At 41.6% G+C, this 27,327-nt stretch overlaps 1 protein-coding gene and 1 long non-coding RNA gene across 2 annotated transcripts in view; both read right to left on the bottom strand.

Moving 5' to 3' along the window:
• LOC104860137 (methenyltetrahydrofolate synthetase) overlaps nucleotides 1-27,327 on the bottom strand; it is a 237,217-nt gene that overhangs the window by 68,091 nt on the left and 141,799 nt on the right. Inside the window, exon 4 of the mRNA XM_033761138.1 lies at nucleotides 15,590-15,644. Coding sequence (XP_033617029.1) covers nucleotides 15,590-15,644 — 55 coding nt within the window. The remainder of the gene's footprint in view (nucleotides 1-15,589; nucleotides 15,645-27,327) is intronic.
• On the bottom strand, nucleotides 20,011-22,604 carry LOC104860138. The gene is made up of 3 exons (XR_779595.3): nucleotides 22,577-22,604; nucleotides 21,349-21,737; nucleotides 20,011-20,869 (listed from the first exon to the last, which is right to left on the bottom strand). It is a non-coding gene; the product is annotated as an uncharacterized LOC104860138 (long non-coding RNA).

The following is a 27,327-nucleotide window of genomic DNA, read 5'->3' as shown; positions in this document are numbered from 1 at the left end:
CAAGGGCAAAGCCATTTATACGGTAAGCACCCAAATTTCACAGGCACCCCATAGTTCAAAATTCAATGCAGAATTTCTACTCCAAATCGGGAGCACATCTTAAAACGTATTAAACACTGGAGAAAGTACAAATGCACAAGTAAAGGAAGCAGATTGCTGCTGCACATTCCAATTTGACCCATGGCCCAAAAGGGAGCCCACAGATGCGTTCACACACCCTCAGCCCTGGTAACGAGAGCCGGACAGCAAGAGTCCACAGGGAGCACTCAGGTCTAGAAGAGAATTTCTTACAGGGCAGGAAAACCTGCCATCCATGAAATGTTTTATAAAGCAAATTTCATGGCATATCCCACTACTGGTACAAAGAACAGTAAAAAGAGGAAAATAACCCTTATTTTATCTTTAAATGTTAATCTATTTATATTTATATAGAACTCATCATAGAATTCATTATGATCCTAATTGAATTTTCTCCTAAAATAGTTAAGCATATCCAGTTAAAAATTTATTGGATTTTCAAATTTTATCCTATCAGTGTTAAGTTCTATCTTTATCATGTGTGAAATTCCATGTAATTAGGCTATGTCAGTACTTTATCATTACGCTATTTTAATTATTGTGGCCGTAGAAGTAATATCTTGTCAGGAAATAGAAGTCTCTCTCAACTCTGGGTAAATAAGATGAGGAATCTGAATTTTTCTTTAAAAAGTGATCAGTTTGGTTTTTTTTTCTCAGTTGGATGGCACCTGTCACATGCCTGAGGCTTAGAGGAAAAATTCATTTTAATGTGAATATGTTTTTAAGGTGTCTTCAACAATGGGGACTTTTCACTGACTTCACAATATTTTCTGGAAAAAAATATGAATCCTTATAGTACCAACAGTTTCAATATTTTATTTTTCTGTGGTAGACATTAAACCTCCTTTGTTATTTAGTTGGTTTGAGTGTTTTTGAAATATTACTTGGATAACTGGATAAATTCAAATAGAAGACTTAGTATGAAAGTTATTGTAAAATTGTATGAACTGAACAAAAAGACTCATTAGTAACCTTACCTGGAATTTTCTAATGATCCATACTAAAAGGAGGGTATACAAGATTAAATTATCTAGCTTAAATTATTCAAGTAAATAATTAGCTTAAATTATTCAAGTAAATAATTCGCTTGTTCATCATCCCACTGCTTTAAGCTTTTTAATAAAATAACACTTAGCAGGCTGGGGATTTAGCTCAGTGGTTCGGTGGCCTGCCTTGCAAGCGTAAGGACCTGAGTTCAATCCCCAGTACCAAAAAAATAAATAAATAAATAACACTTAGTTTGTTTTCTGAAAACCCAAATGCAACATGATTGTTCTCAATTTGTTTATTTTCTACAAGAATGCGATCTTATTGTTCTCATTGCTGAGACAAATACCCAATACCCAAAATTAAAGGAGGAAATGTTTATTTGGCTCACCGTTTGTAGAAGATCCAGGTCATAGTCCACTGGATCCAAGGCAGGGTGGCATGGAAGAGGGGCGTGTTTCACAGAGGAGAAACACTCCATGGCACACAGGCAAGCGAGAGCACATTAGCCCTTTTTCTGTCCCTTGTATTTTATGCAGCCGTAACTAACTGCCGTGTGAGACAAACTTGAAATAGACTTGGCATCAGCCTCGGTTGGTATATTAATCAGAGTGCAGAGGAAATGGCACAGTCATGGAGAAACTTTCCAGAAACCAAGGCAGTGTAGAAATGATGGTCAGTTTTGCTGGAAGCAATGCTCTGGGTGTCTTGTCTTGTGTCTGTGAGCAGAGCTGTGGTGATCTTTTCAAGGGTGGTCAGGTAGTGGATAGCTTTGAACAGAGGGTACCTTCCACAGAGCAAAAGGTGTGTTTGGATAGAATCCCCCTCTGTCCATTATACTACTCCAAGTTCTAGGCCAGGCATGGTGGCACATGGCTATATGCCCAACACTCAGGAAAGACTGCAAGTTTAATTCCAGCCTGGGCCACTTAGCAACTTAGCAAGACCCTCTCTCAAAATTAAGAAAAGGGCAAGAGGTATAGCCCAGCAAAAACAATCTGGGTCCAATGCTCAGTATCACCAATAAATACATAAAAATAAAACCACAGGTTCTTTAACCTCAGGGTTCCTTGCTGCTTGAAAATCAAGTGTGCGGCATCTACCTGGACCTGGTCTGGCCACCTTGGGGACCAACACAGGGTTTTAAATCTTATTTTATGTTCCTCATTGATATTTCCCCATTTTCTTTATATAGTTTATATACATTTTGTGTTCAAAATATTTGTAGTTTGTGTGTTATTTTCTTTCTTTTTCCCTAAGGCAAGTTGTTTTATTATCTATTTTTTAATTTGTGCTAGCTTGGGGAAAAACATTTCTGCACATTTATCCTATAGCAATGTCACCAAATTTTGATAGTTCTTTAGTTGCTATATTGGGCCTTCTAGGCTGATGAATTAAACATTTGTAAACAGTAATAATTGTGTCTCTTGTTTTCCAATAGGTATCCCTTTTATTTATTTTATACTTACTTTTTGGGCTAGAATTTCTAGAAAATTGCTAAATAATACTAACAGGCAGCATTACCCTGATTTTCATGGTCTTTCACCATCATTTGTAAAACTGATTCTGCATTAGTAATAGGTTTTTCTCATGTTAATGGAGCATTATTTAGGTTTTAAAATTATTAAAATCTTTTATTAGGAATGAATCCTAAATGTTATTAAAGGTGCCTGTCCAAATCATCATATCCTATACAACATTCCATAGAACACTTTTCTGGTAGACATTAGTAACAAAAAGAACTGAACCACGTGAGTTTGGAAAACATGGTCTGTGATCACTTTTAAATTCAAAATGTAACAATCATTTTAAAATTTTTGATCAATGTTATGTAATGACAATAACTTTGTTAACCCACAATTTCCCAAAGTTACCCAAGCATGGATGAGTGAACTCTCTCAGACCATGCCTTCCCCAGAATGACTTGTTGTGACCTCAGTGTAAATGAGTACTTGTGTCACATACAGAATCCTTTTCCACCAAATTATTCCCATTCAACTATTTCATGGTGCTGCAAACCTACATGCTTGTGTCACCCCCACCCTAAAGTCATGTTAAAGTCACTTTGATGGCATTTTGGAGGGGGCTTCTGGGAGGAAATTAAGTCAGGAGGGTGAAGGCCTCACCAATAGAATTTTATAAGAGGTGTGAGGTTCACATCCCTCTCTGTGGTGTGAGGACAGTAAGAAGGTGCTATCCAGCAGTGGGAAGCCACGCTGATCAGTGGGCACTGGGCCTTGGACTTCCAGACCTAGAACAGTGAGAAACACCTTTTTTTTTTTTTACATCACTGAGCCTGCAGGATTTTGTTACAGCATCAGGACAATGAAGATGAGTGGTGTTCAGTACTGGCGAGAACGGGTCTGCAGCAAGCCTCATTCTTTTTGCTTTTTTGAAAATGTATTTTGTCCTTTCTGGGTATCTATGCTGAGACCCAGGATGTTTCTATTATCGGTGCCTCATTATTAATGTCACCTAGGACTTCGAGGCCTTTCCAGCCTGTGCATTCAAGTGAACCATCTTTGGCGACATCATTCCCTCCTCTGGCATTTCACCGGCTCTCTTTCAGAGCCATCAGGCATCTTTACTCTGACATCTGTTGTCTGGCTTCTCTTGGCTGTCACTGCTTTCCTTCTGGTTACTTTTTTCTTTCTGCTGCCTTTGGGAAATGATCCCCAAACTTTTCCTCAACATCACGAATTCAGTTTCTCTATGTTCTGGTCATTTTTCCAACTCATTTAAACTCTATAGCCACTTTTTTAAAAATAGATAGGCTCTTACTAAGTTGCCCAGACTGGGCTGGAGCTTACAGTCTTCCTGCGTGAGCCTCCTAGGGTGCTGGGATAACAGATGTGAGCCATGTCCATGGATACCATGCTTTTATTTTACTTTGTTTTCCAAACTTCACTGCTCTTTTTGTACCTCTGGCTGTTGTCTCATCATCTCAGCTCCCTGACAGTTCCACGGACTCAGGCAGTGATGAACTGGCATCTGGTTCTGGGGCTTAACCTTAAGAGTGATGCTGAGCCAATGGGAGAATAGTCCCCATCTGAAGTCCAAGTCAGACCAGCCAAACTGCTGCCATGGGGGCTTGCCATCACCAGATCTGCTCCTACCGGTGAGAACCTGGAAATGCAGACTTTGTAAACAGATGACAATATTGCACATCTGAAAGGACAGTATATGGGTCACTTCTGGGAGCTGATGCAACCCTGGGCTATTTGGTTTGCAAACTCTAATATATGTAATTGCAAAACTCTGAAAAATTCAAAGCTGAGGACATCAAATTTTAGAGGGAACAGTATATATTTAATTCGACATGCGCAGTTAGAATGTGGGGAAATTGTGATGAGACTTTTGAAATATTTCCCTCTAGTAATTGGAAGTTTATGCCTAAGAAATGCCTTTGCATTGATCTAAACACCTAAACCTCCCACAAGGCCTCCAGAGGTGATGCCCTGATGTCCGCAGTGTTGTTGTGCTGTAGGGACCCTCCCTGGTGACAGCCCTGCACGTGCTCTAAGTCCTCTGCCCAAGGTTCACTGGCATGATCTCACTCAGGCTCACTTACTCCACACTTAGGACTCCTCACCACAGAGGAGGAGTAAAATGAACAATAAAAGCCATTAGTAGGCTCAAGGTCAATTCATATTTTAGAAATGTATGGACCAAACTGTGAAAAGAGACTAAATTAGAGATCAGAAAGTTTAAACACACACACACTATTAGCTGGCTTCCTCAAAGGCTGACAGGTTGTGTACCCTGGCACCGGCTTCAGGGTGGAATATAATATAACTGCTATGGTTTAAATATGTAGTGACCCCATATGCTCATCTCCTGAGGGCTTGATCCCCAACACAGCCAGGTTCAGAGGTGGGTGCAGGGAGAGGAATGGATTGCGACAGTGCTAACCTCACCAGTGAGTTTATCCAGAGACTCAGTCCAGAACTGAATGGATCATTAGGAGCCAGCCCCCAGAGGAAGTGGGGCATGTGGGCATGACCTTGGGGGCTGGATCTTGTCCCTGGTTCCTTCCTCTCTTGCTCTCCCTCCCGCTCATTCTCTGCTATCCACCATGAGGTGAGCAGCTTTGCTCCAACACACTTCCTTCATGATGCTCCTGCCTCACCACAGGCCCACCATCAATGATGCCAGCCATGGAATGAACCCTCCGAAAGCTGGAGCCAAAATAACCCTTTCCTTCTTTAAGTTGTTTTGCTAAGGTATATTGTCACGGGGATGGGAAACTGGCTGATGCTGTCACCATCAGGGAAAGACAGGACATTGTACAGAAGGCAGCAGCCCTCCATGCTATGGTGGGAAGACCTTGGAGTGTGGTCTCCTGGCCAGAATCCAAGGAGCCTGTGAAACCTCTGGAAAGACAGTAGGAGGGGGTTGGACATTGGAATAAGAAAAGACAGAGGAGGAGCAAGCTGTGACCCTGTACCAATTTGACCAGACTAGCAGGACTTACAGGTCCTGAGGATTCAGCCTAGGTCAAAGCAGGTGGGTACAGAGGGAGCCAGGCACCTCCTGTCCACCAGACAGTGTCATAGCTAGCAGAAAACTCCATGTGGAAGACAGCTAGGATTCACTTCCTCTATGCCCTGTGTGTGTCCTGGCCCAGGTGCAGCTTGTGCTTGGATTCCTCCCCTGATCTTCATTTATATCCAGGCATTTGAGATTTATGATTCAGTAGAGAGTATCAGTTATTATCAAAACTGAGCACAGAAGCTCTGAGAGATCATGGAAGTTACCTAATGTCACACAACTCATTGGCAGAGGGCCGGGATTTCAACCCCTGACTGTGACCTCTGCTTCTCCAAACTCCTTGGTTCCCAGGGCTGTAGCAGCCAGATCTCTATGCACCGTTCCCACCATCACCTGGCAGGCAGGAGACCCACTTGGCATCCTGTAGGTACCACAGGTGGGGAGGGAAGGCTTATCCTGGAAGCCTCCAGAGCCTGTGCCCTGGTTCCTCCAGCAACATGAAACCAGATGGATCAGAGATGGGAAGCAATCTGTCCTGGGAGTCAACACACAGGAAGTCTACTGATGGCCATCCTCAGCATATCCCCAGCACAGAGCAGATCCAAGTGCATTCTAGGAATCTGAATGTTTAAGGGTGCACAAATCTTTTCTCTCTTTCCCTCTCGTCAAATATCATTTGCTAAAATCTGATTTTTAGTAAAGGCGGGTGTTTTATACTTGAAGTCTCTTTTCACATTAAATATATCCCTGATTCATGTTTCCAGCCCAGGATGAATTTGACATGGTACTGAAACTGTCAAGGGAAATCAGTGGAGGAGAAGCAGATTGTCCCACTGGGAATTTAGCTCAGTGGTGCTGCCGCTTGCCTTGCAAGCACAAGGTCCTGAGTTCGATCCCTGGTACAAAAAAAAAAAAAAAAAAAAAAAAAAAAAAAAAAGAGAGAGAGAGAGAGAGAGAAGCAGATCGCCCAAACTGAAAGCTCGAAGACATTATTCTCAACGAAACAGGGGCAACAAAGAGGACATGGCATCTGTGTGTGAGGAAGGAGACTGAAAGGGGCAGCATTTCCCAGCAGGGCACAAATCTGCCACACAGGTGCCAGACAGTCCACACTCAAGGGCTCTGAGCTTAAGACCCTCAGACAAGCACCAGATTCCAGACATCAAATGAGGTCATCTGTCTATCAGTGCTTTGAAAGTATTAAGCATTTGGGCACCCTGAGGTATCATATTTATTATTACTACTATTACTTAATCGGGGCTGCCGAGTGTCTGCCTTTGGGAGGACACTTTCAGACCAGAGGTGAATAGAAGTGTCTTTAATAAACACTCGACCTCTTTTCTCTCTGTCATCCCCAGTACCTAAGTGAGACTGAGGCCAAGCGAGACTGATGCTCTATTTCCAGTGCTCAGGCACTGTGTTAATACTAAGTCTCCTGAAGGTACACCATGAGGTGTGATCCTGAGGAGAACCAGCCTGGAGATCCAGCCACCCCTTAGGCTGACAGAGAAGGAGACGAAGAACTGTGTCCCTGCACAGAAAACTGTGTCCTTGATGACAGCCCTGAGGCCCGAATCAACGGACCCAGCAGCCTGCCATGAATTAGACTTTGCTCATGTGAAGTAACAAATGCCTTGACTGCAGAAGTCGCTGTACTGCTTACTGAAAGTACCCTGAATGATCCAGCACCCTCCAGCCACACACAAATCTAGATGTTCACCTCAGCTGCCCGAATCCAAAGAACCCTCACCACGGTGTGCTAAGAGCTTCCTATCACTTCAGTGATTATTTCAGTTATTCTCTGGATCAATCCTGTCAGATAGGAACCTATGGGGCAGTGATGGCAAACCTTTTAGAGCTTTCAGTGATAAAAAGAGCTTGCTGTGGCACACATGCCATAGGTTCGCCACCAATGCTATAAGGGTCCTCATTTACAGATAAGAAAGCTGAGGATGGAAGCATTTGACTAACTCCTCCAAAGCAAGTGGCAGAACCGGGAACAAGGGCCTGACTCCAGTGCTCATCCTGCTGTGCCCTGAACAAAACGGAGCTGTCACCTCTTAAATCCCACTGGCATCAGAAGGAGAAAGGCAGGGAGGAGTTCTATCAACAGATTTTACCATTCTGATGACTTGCCAAACCCTACTAACCTAAGAGCTGCTAACTCATTGCAAAGCAACAGCCAAGGCAGAAAATGCCAGCTTCCTACTAGAAAACAATGAGCAGGTCTGGGAGCCTTGGCTCGGGCTTGAGTCCCTCCCAGAGCACTGGAGTCCATCTAACTTTTTTTTTCTCTCATTGAGTTTATTGGTACATTTTAGGTATACAGTAGTTACATTCATCATTGGGATCTTGTACCTTTACATGACAGGTCTTGGTTCTCATTTTTCCCCATACCCCTGCCCAAGTCCATCTAATCTTGAAGGAAAGAAAGGGGAAGGGGCAACTTCTGGGGAAGGGGCAACTGTGATCATTTATGTTCAGATCCTCAATCTCTGCCAGTGGTTTGTCAGTAGTCCACATGCAAGTTGGGCCTCTGCAGACCTCAGATCCACTGTGGATGAGCAAGGGTAGTGAGTTTGAATAATAACTAAAAAGGTTCCAAACACAATAAAAGGCTTTGCCTTTCACTTGAAGTGGATTTTTTTTTAGTACATGTTTGCCATACATAATGATCACATTCATCATAGGATATTTGTACCTCTCACAATATATCTTTTTTTTTTTTTTGGCTTTTTGAGACAGGGTCTCACTGTGTAGTTGAGACTGACCTGGAACTCACTATGTAGCCCAGGCTGGTCTCGAACTCACAGCGATCCTCCTGCCTCAGCCTCCCAAGTGCTGGGATTACAGGCGTGCGCCACCACGCCCGGCTCTCACAATATATTTTAATTCTCTTTTTCCCACTCCTCTCCTTTCAACCCTTCTTCACTTCCCCCATTTACAAAAGCTTTTTTTCCATCTTTTTCTTTCATTCTCTTATTTTTTAATCCCCTTTTCCTCCTTCCCTTCCCCTTCCCACCTTTTGTTCCCCTTTCCATTTGAGTATGTTCTTCTTCCTATTTCCTAACAGCTATTCTCTATTTTGCTCCTTATTTACCTTTTTGGGTTTCTCACATAAAAGAAACAATGGTATATTTAAGCTTGTGCATCTGATTTATCTCACTTAAAATTCTGAGTTCAAAGTACATCCACTTAGCTAAAAATGTCTCAAGTTTATCCTTCATTATGGCAGAGTAGTGCTCCATTATATATAAAAACCACATTTGCTCTAATCATTCATCCACTGATGGACATATGGGCTATTTCCAAGAGCCATTATAAATTGTGCTGCTATCAACAAGGGTATGTGTATATCACTGAGGTATGATGCTTTTAACTCTTTTGGGAAGATCCTAGGAGTGGGATAGCTGTGTCAAATGGAATCTCTAGTTTTAGTCCTTAAAGAATCTCCACAGACAGAGAACTCCTACCCAGAATATATAAGGAACTAAAAAAAAAAAAAAAAATCAGACACCCCCACCCCCACCAATTTAAAGACCCAATCCAAAAATGAGCATCTGAGATGCATACACACTTCTCTGGTGAAGATGTGGAAATGGCAGATAAATGCATGAAAAAATGGTCAACATCATTGGTCATTTGAGAAATGCAAATTAAAACAATGCTGAGATTCCATCTCACTCCAGAAAGAATGGCTGTAATCAAGAAATCACCCGCTAACAAATGCTGACAGGGCCGTGGGAAAGATTCCCTTGCACACTGTTGGTGGGGAGCAGACTACACAGCCACTGTGGAAATGAAGTGCATTAACTCGAGTCAATTTTAGAGAGGGCTAAACTTAGCAGAGATGAAATACTGGTCTCTAAAAATCTACCAATGTTTCCAATTAAATTCCAATCGCTAATGCCAAAATGTAAAGCCAAGCCAAATATCTAATTGAAAGAAAAGAGAAAAACTCAGCCAAGCAGTTTTGGTTTCCTGTTTTTGTTTTTTGGTTTCTTGTATTCCTTTTTTGTTTTTAAATACATGTAGATTACCATCCTGTGACTTTTACTTTTTACCTGGCTATTCCAGTAGCCAAAATCATAATCACTTCTCTATTTAAAAAACAAAATAGTAAACCAAGAACAGTGGCATACACCTGTAACACCTGCACTCTGAGAGGCTGAGACAGGAGAAACAAGAGTTCCAGTGCAGCCTGGGAAACTGGGAAACTTGTCCCAAAATGTCAGTCAAGGAGAGGAGAAGTGGAGAAAGGCAGAAAATATTTAATCAGCACAGGAAGCACAGATGAAGAGGTTCAAGATGTTTTTAAGAAGTTGACAGAAGCTTTAGGGCTTTACAGAAAAGGGGCATAAAGGCAAAGGTTGCGCTTTGTATAGCTGGCAGCAGAGGTAATCCTGGGCAAGTTGTGCCTATCTCAGGACAGGCTCTGTGAGATTCTAGTAGAGCCATCATTGCTTAAGGGGACAATTTGGTTCTCATCATCTCACCTACTGGGGGTGGGGGCAGCCCCAGTTTCTGTCACAGGGTAATTGCTTTGGCTTGTGGGGGAGACTTCATCAAGGGGTTGTCTGCAGGCTGCTAGTTCTCCTGGAATCCAGAATGGTTTCAAGTTTAGCACAATGACTGGACACTTCTATGCCTCATGGGGTTGGGGGCGGGACTTGACCTTACAAAAGCTGGAAATCAGACGTCCCTGCAATTCCTGAAAATTACTCTTTCCTTGGTGTCCTCAGTCTTGAAGGGGGAGGAGACGGGTAGATTTAGGGCTCGCGAGCTTTGCACTACATACTCCTTAAGTGATTAACATGCCTTTATACAGTTGAGCAGGGATCTGACCCATAGTTCTGTGGTGAAAACTCAGACAGATGTAAAACAAAGGCAGCAATGCCAAGCTTCTGTTGCTTTTAGTTACCCACCAGGCACTGCAGCCTGTAGGACTCAGTTACAGGAGGGCTTCACAGTGGCTCTTCCCCTTTGGCAAAAGCCAGCCGAGGTGCAAGAAGTTTCTGGTGGTGAGGAGCATCAGAGCCCAAACCCTCTTGTTTCATCTTTATTCCCCATACCAGGTGCCATCACCACCTCCTAAGAGATTTTATCTTCTGGTGTCATCCTTCCCATCTCCAACTTCCCCTCTTTCCACTGCCCCACACTCTGTCCTAGGCTTTTGCAGCAGCCCTTGTCACTGTAATGCCCTTGGGTTCTGCTAACAAACCAACAATGTGTGTTCCAAATGCACTTAGGTCTTCAGCTTTGCTCCTAACCATCTCATGCCATTTAAGAGCATTGATCCTGGTCTCCACTTCGGCTCCCTTTCACCCTGCAGCCCTCTCTGAGGGATCAATATGAAGCTTTCACCTGTAGCATCCTAGGACTTGCATTCTGTATATTCCCAGTTCCCAGGTTCCTCCTCAAGGCCTCCTGTAAGCACCCTAGGGGTTTGGACTGGGTGGGCAGAAATGTTGAGGGTAGAAGTACAGACAGCCAGGAGGTCCAAACCATGTGGTCTGAGGAAGAAAAGCCAGCAAGAGCTGGATCTTGCTGTGGTGAAACAGGGAGATGGACCACAAAGAGACAATAGACAACGGCCAATGTCCAATCTAAAGAGCAAAGTCACAGCATAGAAGACTTCTTGTGATACTGTTCATGAGACAGCAAGACAAAAGGTGTAGTGAACAAGAGTAAGAAAGAGGAAATAACTGCACACACAAATATTTAAAATATAAGAAATAAATGTGAAAACAAGGTGAAATGAAAAATTTCTGGAAAAGAACATGTGATCATTAATTCACTATTGGGTCAACATGAGCAAGAAATTGATCGGATTAGGACAGTTCTGGGTGTGGCTGAACAGATTTACTGAAAACAGAAGACCCATCCTGGGTATAAGGGGCACCAACCATTGGCTTATAGCCTGAATGGAATAAAAAGAGGAAAGAAAGAGGAAAGCTTGTTTCTGTTTCTTTGGAGGATCCGGTCTTCACCATTGTCTTGGGATCTTTATCTCCAGGCTTCCAGCATAGACTCTTCAGCCTTCCAACACAGAACCTTCTGCTTCCAGTGGGACTCTCAGTGAGCTCCAGGTCACGCACCTTTGACTAGATCATTCAACTTTCCAGGATGCAGATACCTGACTCTTCAGGTGGCCATTGTAAGTCTACTTTGTAAATAGATTGTATATATTATATTATACTATATTATATTATATTATATTATATTATATTATAATATCTGTTACTCCAGTGAGCCCAGACTGACACAGTAAAAAAACTATAAGAATTGACACAAGAATACACAGAAAGCTTAACTAGACCAGAGTATACCAAGAATTTAAAATGATAATTAAAATCTCATCTGCTCGAAAGATGTGATATAAAGGTAAGACTGATCTAGAAAATCAAAGGGAAAAATTCATAGATGCCATTTTAAATGCAACTAGCTGTTGTGGTTTGGATAAGTATACCCCCAAGGTACATATATTAAAGGCTTGGTCCCCAGGCTCTGAGACAGTTGAGAGATGGTGGACCTCCTCAGAGGTGAGGTCTAAAGGGAGGAGGTTAGGTCATTGGGGGCACACCTTTAAGGGGATCATGGGACCTAGGTCTGTGCCTCTTCTTCTCTCTTTGCTTCCTCGCCACCATAGGTTGAGCAGCTTGTTCAACCACATGCTTCCCACCATGATACATTTCCTCCTCACCAACCCAAAGTCAGTGGGGCCAAGCAACCATGAGCTGACTGGATTATTTCAGGTATTTGTCACAGAATGGAAAACTGTGGACTAGCTAATAAAATATTCCCAAGAACTTCAGTATATGGGTAAGTCCAAATCCATAACATCAGCAAAACAAATCTCACAGCTATGTGGGAGCAACTCAGGATAAACAAATGAACATCTGATGATTATTAAGAGCCAAGAAATTTAGAAATCACCTACATTTACTCACCCCAAAAGGAAAGTATACACACAGACCTGAAGATGCTCAACTAGCCAATATCTGAACAACAGCCAAAACTAAAGGGGCTTCTCAGGTTCTGATTTGTAGGTGAGCTGCCCAGGCATTGTGACCGAGGTGCTAGAGGGATGAGGTGATCCAGAAGCTCAGGAAAACACAGATCCTGCAGTGTAGAGAAATGCTAGGAGTGGAACACAAGTTGAACAGAGCATAAATGCTTGGGAAAAAGAGGTAAGAATGTTCAGGTGTTATCACGTGAAAGGATCAGGGAAGTCAGATCTCAGGAAGGAGAATTCAATGTGAAGAAACTCAATATAATTTATCACGGCAATGGAGCTGATGAGAAAAATGTCACTCCACAGATACCAAAAAGAAGGTTCAATACTCATCTTAAAAATAATCGATAAAATAAAAATTGAGGGATATTTTCTTAACACAATAGAATACAAATAGCACAGGCCCAAAGTGGCATCTAACTTAATGTGAAATCACCAGTAAAGATTCTTAATTATGTTTATTAACCTATTTATTATATGGGTAATCTTCACTAACCTCCAATAAATATTTAGCTTTTCCTTCAAATATTAATAACTTGCAAGTGTAGGAGAATTGCCTGTGACTCTGCCATGAATAGAAATAACATATATTCTCAATTTGCTCTGCAGTTGTTGCTAGTATTTCAAAATATTGCTTATACCATTCATTGCTTTGAAACAAAGGTATTTATTAGACTTGACACTGTATCTTTCTATTTAATGAGTAATAATATTTCAATAACTATTTCAGTACTTGGTTTCTTTTAAAATCTCATTTACTTTATGCATTGAAAAAAATGTCTATTCAGAGAGGGGTCCATACACTTCACACGACTCCAGCATAGGAAGGCACAAAAAATAATGTCATGGACTCCTATACTGATTATCGCCAATAAAATTGGGAACAAAGATCTCCACTCTTCACTTGTGCAAAGGGTTTTCAGTCCAGAACTTGAGCAAGTCTTTATAATAGAACCTATTGCTTATCTTGCTGTGCCTGATCTTTCCCCCTACACACACACACACACACACACACACACACACACACACACACACTCAATTTGGTTCCTTACTACATAACAGACAAGGAAAGGAAGACAAAGAACAGGAAAGAAAGAAACTAATTCACCTGGCCCCAACATTTGCAAACCTCCAGACCTTTTTTTGGTTGCAGTTTCCACTTCACTGGTTCCCAAGATAATCTAAGCCAAGCCTAGCAAATGCAGCAACTCAGGTCCAGCAGCCAGAAGGCCCTGTAGGAGGGGCTGGGGCAGGGGCTGGGAGCCCAACCGACCCTCCCTCTCATCTGCAGCTCCTCCTGGCTGTTTGGGCTCTGCTTAACTTCCGGGACATGTGCTGGTCCCCCTACAAACATTACAGCCCTTCTAGGATTTCTTCCTATTTGCCTGGGGCCTGGTTCCTTGTGAGATTTAAGACTCTCTCCCTAAAGCATGAGAAGAGAAGGGCCTGGGTCATCTGTCCTGGCTTGCAGCAAGTCACTGGGACTGAAAGGGCTGTGATCTTGTATTTGACTTGGCAAAAAAGACCACCACTACTCAGTGAAGTGAGGCAAAACTAAATTTTTTAGGGGGGTCAAGCTGCTAGGCACAACTTCATTAGAAAATTATGAAGCCAGGAAGTGAAGCATAACAAAAAAATTTACCTAAAGATATTCAAATAACACATTAAAAAGCACATGCACACCATGAACCAAGCGAAATGAAGCAAGTCTGCAGGCTTTATTTGCACCCAAGGGGTCACAAGCTTGCAGCTTTAGGCAATTCTTGCTGCCTCTACAAATCACTGTTCTGTGGGGAGACACTCTGCCCTAAATTAAGCCTCCATACTTGATGTTACTTTGTACCTCTTAGCCAGACTATTTGTTCCTTCTGTCCCTTGGGGAAGCTTTTTGCTGCCCACTGTCTTTACAGTTCCCAGCTTTTCTTCTCACCAGCTCGGCTCCAAGCAGCCGCTCCTGGTGTCTGAGCAGTGACCCAGGTCAGCACGCCCTCCTTCGAGGGCTTAGGCCTTTCTTTGTACACACACACAGACACACACACACACAAAACTGCTGCTACAACCAAACCAAATATGTGGCCAAGGAGGCTGCAGGGAGAATCTAAATATAGTTACCAGTCAGGTGCAAGTTCTTCACTGAACAGAATACATAAACTGGAATTTTTTTAACTGTTGGAGTAAAATACTTGATTGTGGGCTTCATTCATGAATCAGTTATTTTATATAACCCATGCTTATTTTTAAACATCTTTGCCATTTGACAGACTACAGAAAGGTAGGTTGACTAGAAAATTATCATTAACGCTGCCTGCAAATTGCAGGTTTTAATAGCTCTCGTCACAGCCACAGAAATAACCAAAGAGAATCAAATTAAGGAAGTGGAACAATCCAAAAGATTCAAAAGAAAGGAAAAAAATGGCAATTCCTAGCATTTATGCAGCAGGCTACAGTTTATAAAGGGCTTTTATGTTTATTATCCATTGTGATCTCTATACTCCTGTGCAGAAGGGCTATTATCATAGCTCCACAGACTGAAGTCCAAATGGTCCCCACAATGTCCCAGCTAGGGGACACTGGGGGGGTGGGCTGTTTCAGAGCCAGGATTGGAAGTCAGATGAGCTGGCTCAGCCCAGTGCTGCTTTACTATAAAGGTCAGCAGACTCTGTCTGTAAAAGGTCACATAGTGAATGTGTTAGGCTTTGAGGGCAATTGAAGTCTTTGTTAGAACTGCCCAACTCTGTCACTGTAGGACAAAATCTATAGACTATGTATAAACTGATAGGCAAGTGTTTTGATAAAACTTTGTTTACACAAAGAAGTGTACAGCTAGATCTGCCCCACAGACTGTATCTTTCTGACCTCTGCTACACCCGCTTCAAGCACCATTCATCCTTCTTGATCTCATGAACCACCTCACAACTGAACTGGCAACAGAAGGAATAATACTGGAAGAAAAGGAAATAGATAAGGACATTACTGAATAGGGGGTTTGGTCGAAGAGTCTAAGTCAGACAGACTCACCTCTATCTTCTTCATGAGCCAAGGGGCTCGGCCAGCCACGAGAACTCTGTGTTCCCTAGAAGAGAAATAAGAAATAGCTTCAAAAGCACAAATCTGATCATTAATTAGTTAACAAAAATTTCATGATAGAAGTAGGGTTAGGAACAAAATCCTGGGCTACTTGGCCCCTTATCATTTCTGATTCACAACCAGAGCAGGGTGGAGGTTCAGCCTTGTCCCAGACTGCAGGACACAGCTGCTTTGAGAAGGTGAAGGAGTCCAAAGGGCTCTCAGATACTGAGGACCTGCTACCTCCTGACCTGCTTTGGGACACACTTGCAGGCAAGTCTCCACCACACATCTATGTCAAAAGCTCACTCTGTGCACCAATGAGGCTGAATCCCTGTCCTGGTCTCTGCAGCCCCCTCTTGCTGTATCTTTGTCACTGATCTGTAACACTGTGGCAAGTGCCCCCCATTCTACCCAAGAGCACGAGAACCATTCACAAGTACTATCCACCTCGCATAAGCAAATGTCTCTTTGGTGAGTATAATTTCTTAGCGGTTGTGTCAGGTCTAGAAAAAAAGGGTGTCTTTTCATCATGAGTCTAGCCAGGAGGGAGTGAGCTGGGGAACGTGGAGGCATCTTCTATCCTCCAGAGACGAAACTGTACTGTAGAGGTGGAACCCTGGACTCAGAGCGCAGTTTGGGGGCTGGGGTGTGAGTCCGCAGGTGGCAAAGTGGTGGCTGCCACTCAAAAGAATCTCCATGGGAAATTCAGCCAGAGACTTGAACCCCTACACTAGGAGTGGGGTGAGGAGGGGAATGCTTTCATGTACCAGCAGCATAGCTCTCTTCTATTCAAGCCTCCTCCTGCTTTGGAAGTAGGAACCTGGACAATCCCCACTGTCCACAATGCCAGGCACTCTGCTATCCAATGTGTGGGGCCAGTGCAGGCCCCGGACTCAGACAACCACTGAAATAGCCAACAGGGTGGAGTATGACCAAACTGCCTGAGAGGCAGTGGGAGCTCAGGGGCCCTACCTGACCTGTGGCCATGTCCAGGCTATGAGCAGCAGACAGCAGGACCCCACCTCACTTGATTCTTCATGCCAGATCACAAACTGGCCACAGATGTTCCACAGCCCTACATTTTCCCTGCTCACCTAGTGTTTTTTTCTAACATGCACTGGTAACATTTTAAAACTTTTAAATTTCACATAAAAGTCTAGACTTTGATATCCTTGAAAGGAAATAAAGCTACAATCATCAGCCACATCTTTTACCTGGGAGCCATCAGGAGGATCCAAGTTTCTGGTGCTCTCAAAAGAGAGACTGCCTCCCCACCTTCCTTCCTGCCTTTCCAACCCCAAAATCAAGTCTGAGTGGGAGTTGCGGACCTTGCAACCTATCCACTGAAACCTCTGGCTGACCCTAGAAGGGGATTTGTTTCTGACTGCTGCATGGCTCCTCTCTCCTCCACTTCCCCTACTATTTACACACACCCATAAGGGCCACCTGGTGCAAGCAGGTCGCAGAAAGAAGAGTACAGGATGAACAGCTAGGAGAAGCCCTTTAATTTCCTTTGTAACAAAACAAGTCTACACAGAATGCTCTTTTCATTTTTTGTCATAAAAATGAAACACGGGTATGTTAAACTTATGTTTACTCTTTAGAATATCTCTATTCATGAATTATTAATTTAAATTTTATTATATTCACTATGAGTGCTTAACTGGAAAAAAAAAAAAAGTAAAGTGTTGCCTTTTTTTTTTTTTTTTTTTTTTGTACCAGGGATCAAACTCAGGACCTTGTGCTTACAAAGCAGGTGCGTCGCCACTAAGGTAAATCTCCAGCCCAAGTGATGCATTTTTTAACATTTATTGTTTTTTTAAAAAACAAAATTTTCAACATCCAACTGTTTTTTGGTGTACAAAGTCTAAAAAAGAAGAACAGAAATAAATTCCTTTATGAAAATACCAATGGTGCTCCACAAAAAAATCTTTACTTCAATCATCACACCTAAGGCAGTCTTCACACATGACAACAGCATGTTCTATACACATGAATCACTTACACTGACAGCATGTGAGCTTTGCTTTCCTGGCCTTTTTGCAGGACATATTTGATATCTCGCTGCTCTTACTGTTTTGTCAGGAGGTTCTTATTAAGTTTTACAATGTGTAGGTAATAGGAAAATAATATACCAATAAAATAAACTATTAAGTTATTAATATGTATTGTACATTTAGAATAAACATCAACATCTTCATATAAGCTGTGTACTTGTTCACAAAACCTTAAATATAATATCAGAAATAAATTCCTATATGAATCTCAATGAAAATACCAATATCGCTCTACAAAAAAATCTTTGTTTCAATTATCACACCTAAATAAGAAAATAAGATAGCAGTAAAATGAAATATCAAATATGTAATGAGTACTTAGAACAGACATTAACATTTTCACTTTTCACATCAGCTGAGTAATTACTTACAAAACCTAAAAGATAACATTAGAAATAAAGACTTATATGAGCTACAATGAAAATACCAATAGCACTCTACCAAAAAAACTTTACTTCAATTATCACATCTAAATAAGAAATCAACAAAATAAAATATCAAATATATAATGTGTGCTTAGAAAAGACATCAACATGTTCACATCAGCTGTGTACTTGCTTACAAAACTGAAAAGATAACATCAGAATTAAAAACCTATGTGGCAATATCAATAGAACTCTACAACAGAAATAATCCTTGCTTTAACTATCATACCTAAGACAGTCTTCACATATGAAAATCACATGTTCCAAACACAAGTATTGCTTATACTGATAGCACATAAGTTTTGTTTTCCTGTCCCTTCTTGTAGGGCACAGTTGACATCTTTTTTTTTTTTTCCTATTGTTGTAGTAGGTCTTTGGGATGTTGCACCTACTTATTTGCCTGTCAGCTCACCAATATACTTCACAATTTTTTTGTGTGGTTCCCTGGACAGAAACATTTTGTTTTTCTTCTGCTGTAAATGATCTCTCATGAGTTCAAGTTCCAGTCCTCTAAGAATATTTCTCCATAGTATTTTGCATATTATATTTTCTTTGTAAACTGTCAAACTATTTATGCTACACATGTTTAGGATCAAGAAAACACAACCTCTAGAATGTTCTCTTTCCAGATGATGATTAAGATGCTAATAAAAAAAAATGGTGCCAGGTAACACAACAGCAACAGAACTTTGCTGTTTTCTGGGTATTATTCTTTTCTTCGTTTTTTTGTTTTTGTTTTTTTAATGGAGTGTGCTGAATGTCTATAATTTTGTTCAGATGACTGCAGAACCTGGAAAAGCTGTTGCTGCTATTGATGCATAACATACTGCTATTATTGGTCTTTTTATATAAATATAAATACACACACACACACATATATATATATATATAATTTGAATTTTTGGAAACTTTAACTGTGCTGTCAACTTTGGAAAAAGTTATCCCAATTTACTGTGTTGAGTTGTCATTGTACAGAAATTAACAGCCATATTGGTCTGGAAATGTTAATTTTTTTTCCATTTGTACAGGGGTAATGCACTGTATTAAGTATGTAAGGTCATATCTACATGGTTTTGATTACAGAAACTAATAAAGTATTCTCTAAATAATGAAAAAAAGAATAAGACTACAAGAGCAAGAAGCAATTTAAATATGTTTAGGGACCATTTTCATCTTCAGAATTAAGGATTATTTTAATTTTACATCACTGCCTTTTCTCTTTTACTTTCCTTTTTAGTTTTATTTTAGGATTCTCTATTTTTAATATTCATACAGAAATTTCTTTAACTGAAATACCAAATAGTTTCTCTGCTGTGAAAAACTACAATAGCACACAAGATCCTAATAAGATAATTAATAATGTGAAATAGGAAGTAAAGGGCTAAAGGTGTAGGGAAAGTGGGAAGGGTGGGGGAAGGTAATAAGGGAGAGAAAAAAATATGAAAAAATGAAAATAAAGTGTTTGTAAATGGGGAGGGGAAGAGGAGGTGAAGGGAGGGCAGGGATAAGGGGAAAAAATGAGAACCAAGACCTGTCATGTAAAGGTACAGGATCCCAATAATGAACGTAACTGCACTGTATACCTAGATTTTACCAATAAACTCAATAAAAAGAAAAAAAGAAAACACAACCACTGGCCAATGCTTTATGTTTTGAGTGGTATCATAGTTACTGCATAACTCATCAACAACACCTACTCCACCTTTGGTTTTGTTGTAGAAAGTTTCCATCATACATTTCCATTTTGTTGCAATGTTGACATCAGCAATACCAGTTCATTTTTCTTTGCCATATATGAGGCCAGTATAAACCTTTCTGAAATCCAAAGACTGTACTATACAATTCCCTGTTTTAAAATTACAACATTTCATTTGGAATTTGTGTTTTGCTCCTGTGTACAGTTCCTGTACTGGTCAACTTGTACTCTGTTAGCAAATGTAACATCAATTGAAAACTGCCAAGGCAATTGTCACATGTCATATTCTGATTAGTTTGGGACATGGGAACAACAAGTCTGTTCACAACATCATTTGGTTTACTACTATACAAATAAGGACCTGATGGCTGAGTTCCATGATAAATGTCTAAATTGAAAGCATAATAAGTCTTTGCATCTACAAGGGCATAAATTTTTATGCCATATTTTGACCCATCAGTTTTCCATAAGTTTTACATTCTTGCAATTACTATGAGAAATCCTTGCTAAATACAGTAGCCTTATGAATGCTTTCAATTCAGCTAGTGAGGTGTCATAATAAAAACTTTTTTAATATGGCTACTGGTGCATATGGAACATTTTACTTGTATTACAGCCTTTGTGTATTTCACAATATTTTGTAGCATTTCATCTGTTATGATTGCAAACACCAAGTGGCAGTGCTGGCATTCTGTCCAACAGGTTTCATCCCTGCCAAGATCCTTACTATATTTTGGACCTAGTTTTAACATTACACTGTTCCATTTAGTTGCATGGCCATTTTGCAACATTTCAACTAGTCAAATATGCACTCACATTGCTGTATTCTTCATCATCTGATCAAGGAGGTCTGCATTCCCTGTGTCTGTATCAGTCAATTCTTGCTCCATTTCACTGTCACAGGAACTTTAGTTTACATCGCCAAATTCAAAATCATCATCATCATCACCATACAGTCACACCACTCTTCTGTTGTGAAAACTTGTATTTCGCCATTATGGATCATCCATGCATGAGCAATCTGATTCCATTATACTGAATTGGGCTACTCCTACCAGAAAAATCAAAAGAAAACTTTCTAAAAAAACAAATCTTAGAGCGGTGTGAGTGTATTATGTCCTCCGTGATGCTCAGGTAAACATACACAAAACCTGTTAGATGGAGCATTGTGTGGGTGAAAATCCCAGTTTGACACTTTTGTACATGTGCCCACACCTTGCCATTTGTCATACCAAGTGGGTAAACACAAAGATTGTATCCCTCAGGGAAGGTACTGGATGCACAGCTGGCTACTATTATGCTAAAGTAAAAATTTACAGTAGAAAAGTAAAGGATGTGTTTGTGAAACTCACCTTATGCTGTTAAGCAGTGGTTGGATTAGATGAATAAGCAGGTCCCTGCTAGCCAGGAAATGTCTGCTTCTCATAACCCCCAACCAATGGTTCCAGGACTTCCCCAACAGCTACTGAACTCAGTGAAAATTCCTCATGCTAGGACCTGATGCCAGTGGTCCCAGAACCCTCCTCTTACCCATTTTTGCTCCTGAGTAGTGAGAATCTTAGTCGGCCACAACGCAGGTGTCTTCCATCTGCCCGGCTCTCACATCCAGAGTCCCAGTTCTGTGTAAGTTGCAATGTCCTAGCCCTCTCAGTGGTGACTCTGTATGTACCCAGCACCTCATTTCTGGTCAGGGTATCCACACATAACTTCCAGTGTCCTTGAGGAGTTGAAGTTTCCATGGCTTTCAGCCCGAGATAAGAAGACTTGAGAGACGGTCTGCTAGTAAGTACATGGGAAGTTTCAGTTTTCCTGTTGAACTGGACAGGTGCAGATGAGGTATTCCTTTGTGTGTCTTTCTGCCTTGAGCATAGCTGGGATACCCAGACCTGCAGGATCCATCTGGGAGCCATGAGAACACGCTACCATATTAAAAAGACAGCAGGGTGACTGGAAAGCATGAACACAGAGGGAGAATCTCAACAAGTCATTGAGCCCCTATGTTACCTTTGACCCGCCTTTCTTTGGCTCTGTAATATGACAGAAATTAAATATCCTTAGCTTAAGGTACTTTTAGTAGTTATTCCTGAGTTGTGAATTTCTACCTTTTCTCCAGCCTTCTGAATCTTCCTGTTATATCATAGATGATTCTTATTGCAACTACATGTGTCCCTAGTGAGCACTCAGTAAGCCATTCCTATCAACTACCAATGCTTTTGCAGCTCCATATTCTAGGACACAGTCTCAAACTCCCCTCCACTTCCACAGTTCCAGTTGGTTGTCTGAACTACTTTGGTAATGAGCATACAAGCCTACCTAAGATACAATGTATCTTTTTTCTGGATGTCTTCTCTCCTTCTTTTGCATATGGAATCTTGAGGGGAAGAAAATCTACTATAGTTTTTCTCCTCATAATATTGAATCTTATCAAACTATAGAAGTCAAGGCCAACAGCTGCTAGCCCAGGAATCAGATCACAACTCTGTGACAACTAGCTGAGGGAGTCAGGACTCATCAACAACCCACAGCTTCCTTGATTTGGGTTCTGGCTTCTGACTAAGGTTCATCAGGGAAAGCAGAATATGCCTGCTCCCCTGCACAGCACGCGTCCCCTCCCCTGAAACAGAGGGCATCCCCACCCCTGCATCACAGGGGTTGTCCTTGTTCTACTTAGCAGTCTGCAGCTTCCCATCCCAAAAGATTCCCTCAGAGCACACCAGAGCCTTCCCTCACATCACTAGAAAGCTCTCCCATTCCTCACCTGCCTTTCAGTCTGGCTGACGTGAGAGATGGCGCTGACTCCTTTACTGTGACAAGCCCAGGATGTCAGCCTTTGCTTGCTCCCATTGGGCCACTGCCATGTACTTCTGGGATCATTCTGAAAACTGCGCAGAGAAGGCTTTAGGTGGTATTGATTTGGCTTACGAATTCAGCTACTGATTAAGATTATGAGTCATTCCAAGGCCTAAGTGTAAATCGCTAATTGACCTTTCAGTTGGTGTATAGAGAGAGACTTTCCTATGCCAAAGGTCACAATTGAGGTCTTAATGATCAATGAGGTTGTGATATCTCTATAACAAGGAAACACTGCAGCTCAGGAATTATGACTCTGTGCTACCATTCTCTAAGATCAAATGTTAGCTAGATAATACAGGTGGCTTGTTAGGTATGACCTGCAAGATAACACAGGTGGCTTGTTAACGATGACCTGGCCTTCACGAGTAGACATAGTTACTTCTTTTTCCAAGCCTGGCTCATTAAGTGTATTAGTTCTCCTATTCTTTACATCTGCCGTCACCATCCCCCTTCCTGTGTTGTATAATCATTAATACTGACTAATCCGGTGCTTGTGGTCTTAGCCACGACAGAGCTAAGATCAGGTAGTCTTTAGCCAGGAAAGAGCTAAAGATCAACTCCAGGCCACCCAAGTAATAAACTGTCATTCTTTATTCTTTCTTTTTCTTTGTGTATTATTCTTTCATCCCCTGCTGTGCCCTCATCAAGCGACTGGATATCCTACAGTAACTGACTAAACTATCAACTTGACAACTGGTTGGGCTATCAACCCAATATCTGGGGTGTTTGAAGGAAAACAGTGACTGTGATCATCCCTTGCAGACCCTCAGCTGGTGCTGAGTGTAGGGCTGTGAAGAGAGAAAGCAAGGGGGCCGGGGATTTAGCTCAGTGTTTCCACCGCCTGCCCTGCAAGCGAAATGTCCCAAGTTCAATCCCTAGTATGAGAGAGAGAGAGAGAGAGAGAGAGAGAGAGAGAGAGAGAGAGGAGAGTTTGGCATCACATCAGAAAAGATGGCAAGTCTGAAAGTCTGAGGGAATAAAACCAGACAGAGAGCAGTCAGGCTGAAGACCCCCCAGAGGACCCTGGTCAAGCCAGAGAAGGTTCTGGGGAGAAATCTCCTCACCACAAGGAGTTAGATGCAGGTGATCAGAAAGGCACAGGGTATGACGCCATGTTATGCATAATACCTGGTCAACTGGTACAGTGAATGTGACCTCACTAGAGGCTGTTGCTGCATCTAGACTGCTTCCCATGGACACTATACACAGATATAGTGAGTTAAGTTTAATACTGAGGGAGTTTAGGACATGTCACTCCAAAATATGCTATAATGATGCATTAACTATTTTGAGATAAAGTCATTTTAAAAGCAGCAGGTGCAAAAAGATCACTGTGATCTTCCTTCCAATTCAGAGCAAGAAATAAAATTATCCATAAAATATTACTCCCTAGACCAGGAAGAAAGTGTCATTCTCATCAATGACAGGAGTAGAGACCACCAAGAAGAATCTTCATGAACAAATCTTGTCACCCCAACCTTTTCTTCCTGGTCACTTCACCCAGTGATCCATACAAAGTCCCTTCACTATATCTCAATTTCCCCAGTTTCTACTCTTTGTCTAATTCAGTATACATAGGTTGAGCTCTGGGTTTTCATTTCCTTATGAAGGTTCCTGTGCCACACAAATTTATTTTAAATAAATGGTGTATTTTTCTCCTGTTGATCTGTCTTCTGTTAAAAACATGAAAAGCCAGAGGCAGAATGTTGCTCTCCTACAATACCAATCATACAACACCCTCGTCCCTCAGGCTGGACCCATGGAATAAAAAGTATCATTTCATCTGTCAGGCAGGAGTTCTTCATAACAGTCCTGTCATCACGTCCTGTGGCAGGTGAGATGTCTTGAAGATGACTGGATCCGCCCCTGGGGGCAAAGCTCTTGATGGCAAAAGTGCAAAATACTGGAGAATTCAATCACACAGTCCCCTCCACTGAACTCATCCCTTAAAAAGCCTCAAGGGGCCAAGTATAATTAAATGACATTAATTAAAATACTAAAGATCAGAAAAGGGCAACCACAGGAGGGACAATGGCACAGCATCAAAGAAATTGAAAATAACAAAAATAGCAGCAATCAGCATGCCTGAAAGCCCAGGTTGGGAGCTCAGCTGGAGTCTGTGGAGGAGCCTCAGGGACACTCACCCCATGGGAAGAGCCTGGGGACACAGAGTCTGCTGTCACTCTCCAGGGTGTCCAGGAGGTCTGTAGCCTTTGTAGATCATAATTAAACACCTTAACATGATTGCCTTTATTGCACAGTCTCAGTGTTTGGGTTTCGAATTAAGAAGAAAGCACTTTAGTATCCTGCTAAATTATGGAATGATTCTCTCACATGTATTTCTCTGGCTCAACCTCCATTAGGTTTAGAAATGAAGTTCTTAAAGTCAGTGGTGTTGCAACTCCTGCGTAGGAACTGAGGAATGTGGCCGATGGATGGATCTCAGACAGAGCTGTGAGACCAGTCAGACCAAAGTGGTCCCCAAAGCAGCCTGACCCGTTCTCCTTTCTGAGGACAGAGTGCTAAGAGCAAGTTTTGTGTCCTTTCAGAGACAATTTGTGCACAGATAAGCAAACATATGCCCAAATACATTACTTTTCATACATACAGCAGCCTATTATACACATTATCTATACCAGTGGTCTGCAAACTACTGGGCACCAGGAACCATTTTCATGGAAGACAATTTTTCCACGGACTAAGATAGGTTTTAGGATTAGAGCCTCATAGGGAGATCCCTTGAGTGTGCAGATCATAGAAGGGTTTGCAGATCTGTGAGAAGAATCCAACCCTGCTGCTGATTTATAGGAGGTGGAGGTCAGATGGTGCTGGAAGCCATGGGCAGCAGCTGTAAATATGGATGATGCTTTTCTTTCTCTCCTGCTACTCATCTTCTGCTGTGGGACTTGGTTCCTTCACAGGTGCGGGGTCCCTGATCTATATGACTTTCTTGTAATTAAAAATATATTTTAGTAAAAAGGACTAAGATACGATACGTATATGTACCAACTCCCCATGATGAATATATCATAAATACTGATAAAAATAAGTATATATATATTTTTTTCTAGGCTATATATCTTAGAGACCCCTCCATACTAGATCATGCAGAGCCACTACGTTATTTCCAATAATTGCCAGAGTCTATCAAATAAAGTTCCATAGATGATTTAGTCAATCCCCTACTGCGTGTCCACCCTATTGCAATCATTCCTGAAATAAACATAACTTCCTATGTGGGCTAATTTCCTATGCACAATTATACTTATAGGATAAATTCTTATAAGTGGATATTCTGCATCAAAAGTTATGTAAAATAGAGATTAAAAATAGTATTAGTTTTGAGTTGTTTTGTGCATTACATGAGCTTCTGCAAGTACAATCATCCTGAAAGTTTCAATTAATAATAGTTGGTTTTAAATACAATGTCTCGGGCACTGGATGAGAGAGGGCTGTGTTGAGGACAGAAGTTCATAAACAGAGGTGAGTTCACAGTCCCTCCATCAACATGCTTAAAGTGTAGTAGGGGGTAATTCTTGACACTGAGGCAAACTAATAAATATTATTTGGGGCATATAAACAAAATTCAAATAGGTACTGAGAAGATATTAGTAATTTTAAGTGGAGAAGTTTTCCCTCAAAACTGGAGCTTATGAGCTGAGTTTTGAGCATGGAGGGGCCTAAACAGGCAGAGAGGACAGGTGCAACATTGTACAATGACGGACTCTTAGAGACAGTCCAGAGCTGGCCCTGGACTCATTGCGGGACCCTCAGAAATCATAAGTCATGATGTATCTTTTCTGGATGAATTTCAAGTGTGTGGTTCATTGATAAGCCTCTGGCACTTTGGGGGCAAATTCAGATAATAATGGCCAGTTAGGTTTCAGGCTGGTAAATTCTGGTGCAGAAATTTGGTTGACAGCCAACCTTGGAAAGATTATTCTGAGGACTTGGGTATTTCTGGGGCTGGAAGTTTCTTTCTAGAGCTTCAACATGGACCATACTCCCCCATGCAAGGTTCCCTGGGACATCACAGCAGAGTGAAATCACCAGGGTCACTGGTCCCAGAATCAAAAGGATGAGTGGCATCAGATGGCCTTTCAGAAGTCATAAATACTTCATGTAAATATTGTGACCACCACATCTCTTTTACTGACAACTGCTTCTTCCTAGGGAAGTGATGGCAAACCCTTCAGAGAACAAGTACAGAAACTGCAACCCTAAACCCACTTACTTTTCACAAAGTGCCAACACTGAAATTAAACTCAATACTGAGATTTTAGTTTAGAAAAACCAGCTGTTCTCTGATGTTCAGCTGCTGCTGAGGCCACTTGGCTGAGTGCTGACAGAGAGGGCTCTGCATGCCTGCAGCGGCACACATGCTGTAGGTTTGCCACCACTGGCCTAGAGGAGAGAGACAGCATGCTTTTCACAACTTGGCTTTAAACACTTGTGGGCACTGCACAGTTCTGCCAAATCTCAATAGTATCTCTAGAAAACTTGGCCTAGGAAACCTGCAAGTTTCTGGAGAAAGTGTTGTATCTAACTTGATGTTCTGTGGATATTCTCTAAGGCGTCTCTCCTGGTTGGGGCTGAAGAGTTGCACCTAGTACAAGAACACACTGCCCACGTATTGCTAGCTAAGACATGCTTCCA

This window comes from Fukomys damarensis, unplaced genomic scaffold (assembly GCF_012274545.1).
Source record: "Fukomys damarensis isolate Sample0158 unplaced genomic scaffold, DMR_v1.0_HiC HiC_scaffold_7, whole genome shotgun sequence".
In the NCBI taxonomy this organism is placed as follows: domain Eukaryota; kingdom Metazoa; phylum Chordata; class Mammalia; order Rodentia; family Bathyergidae; genus Fukomys; species Fukomys damarensis.
The sequence above is the reverse complement of the archived record's forward strand: the minus strand, read 5'-3'. Positions and strand labels throughout refer to the sequence as shown.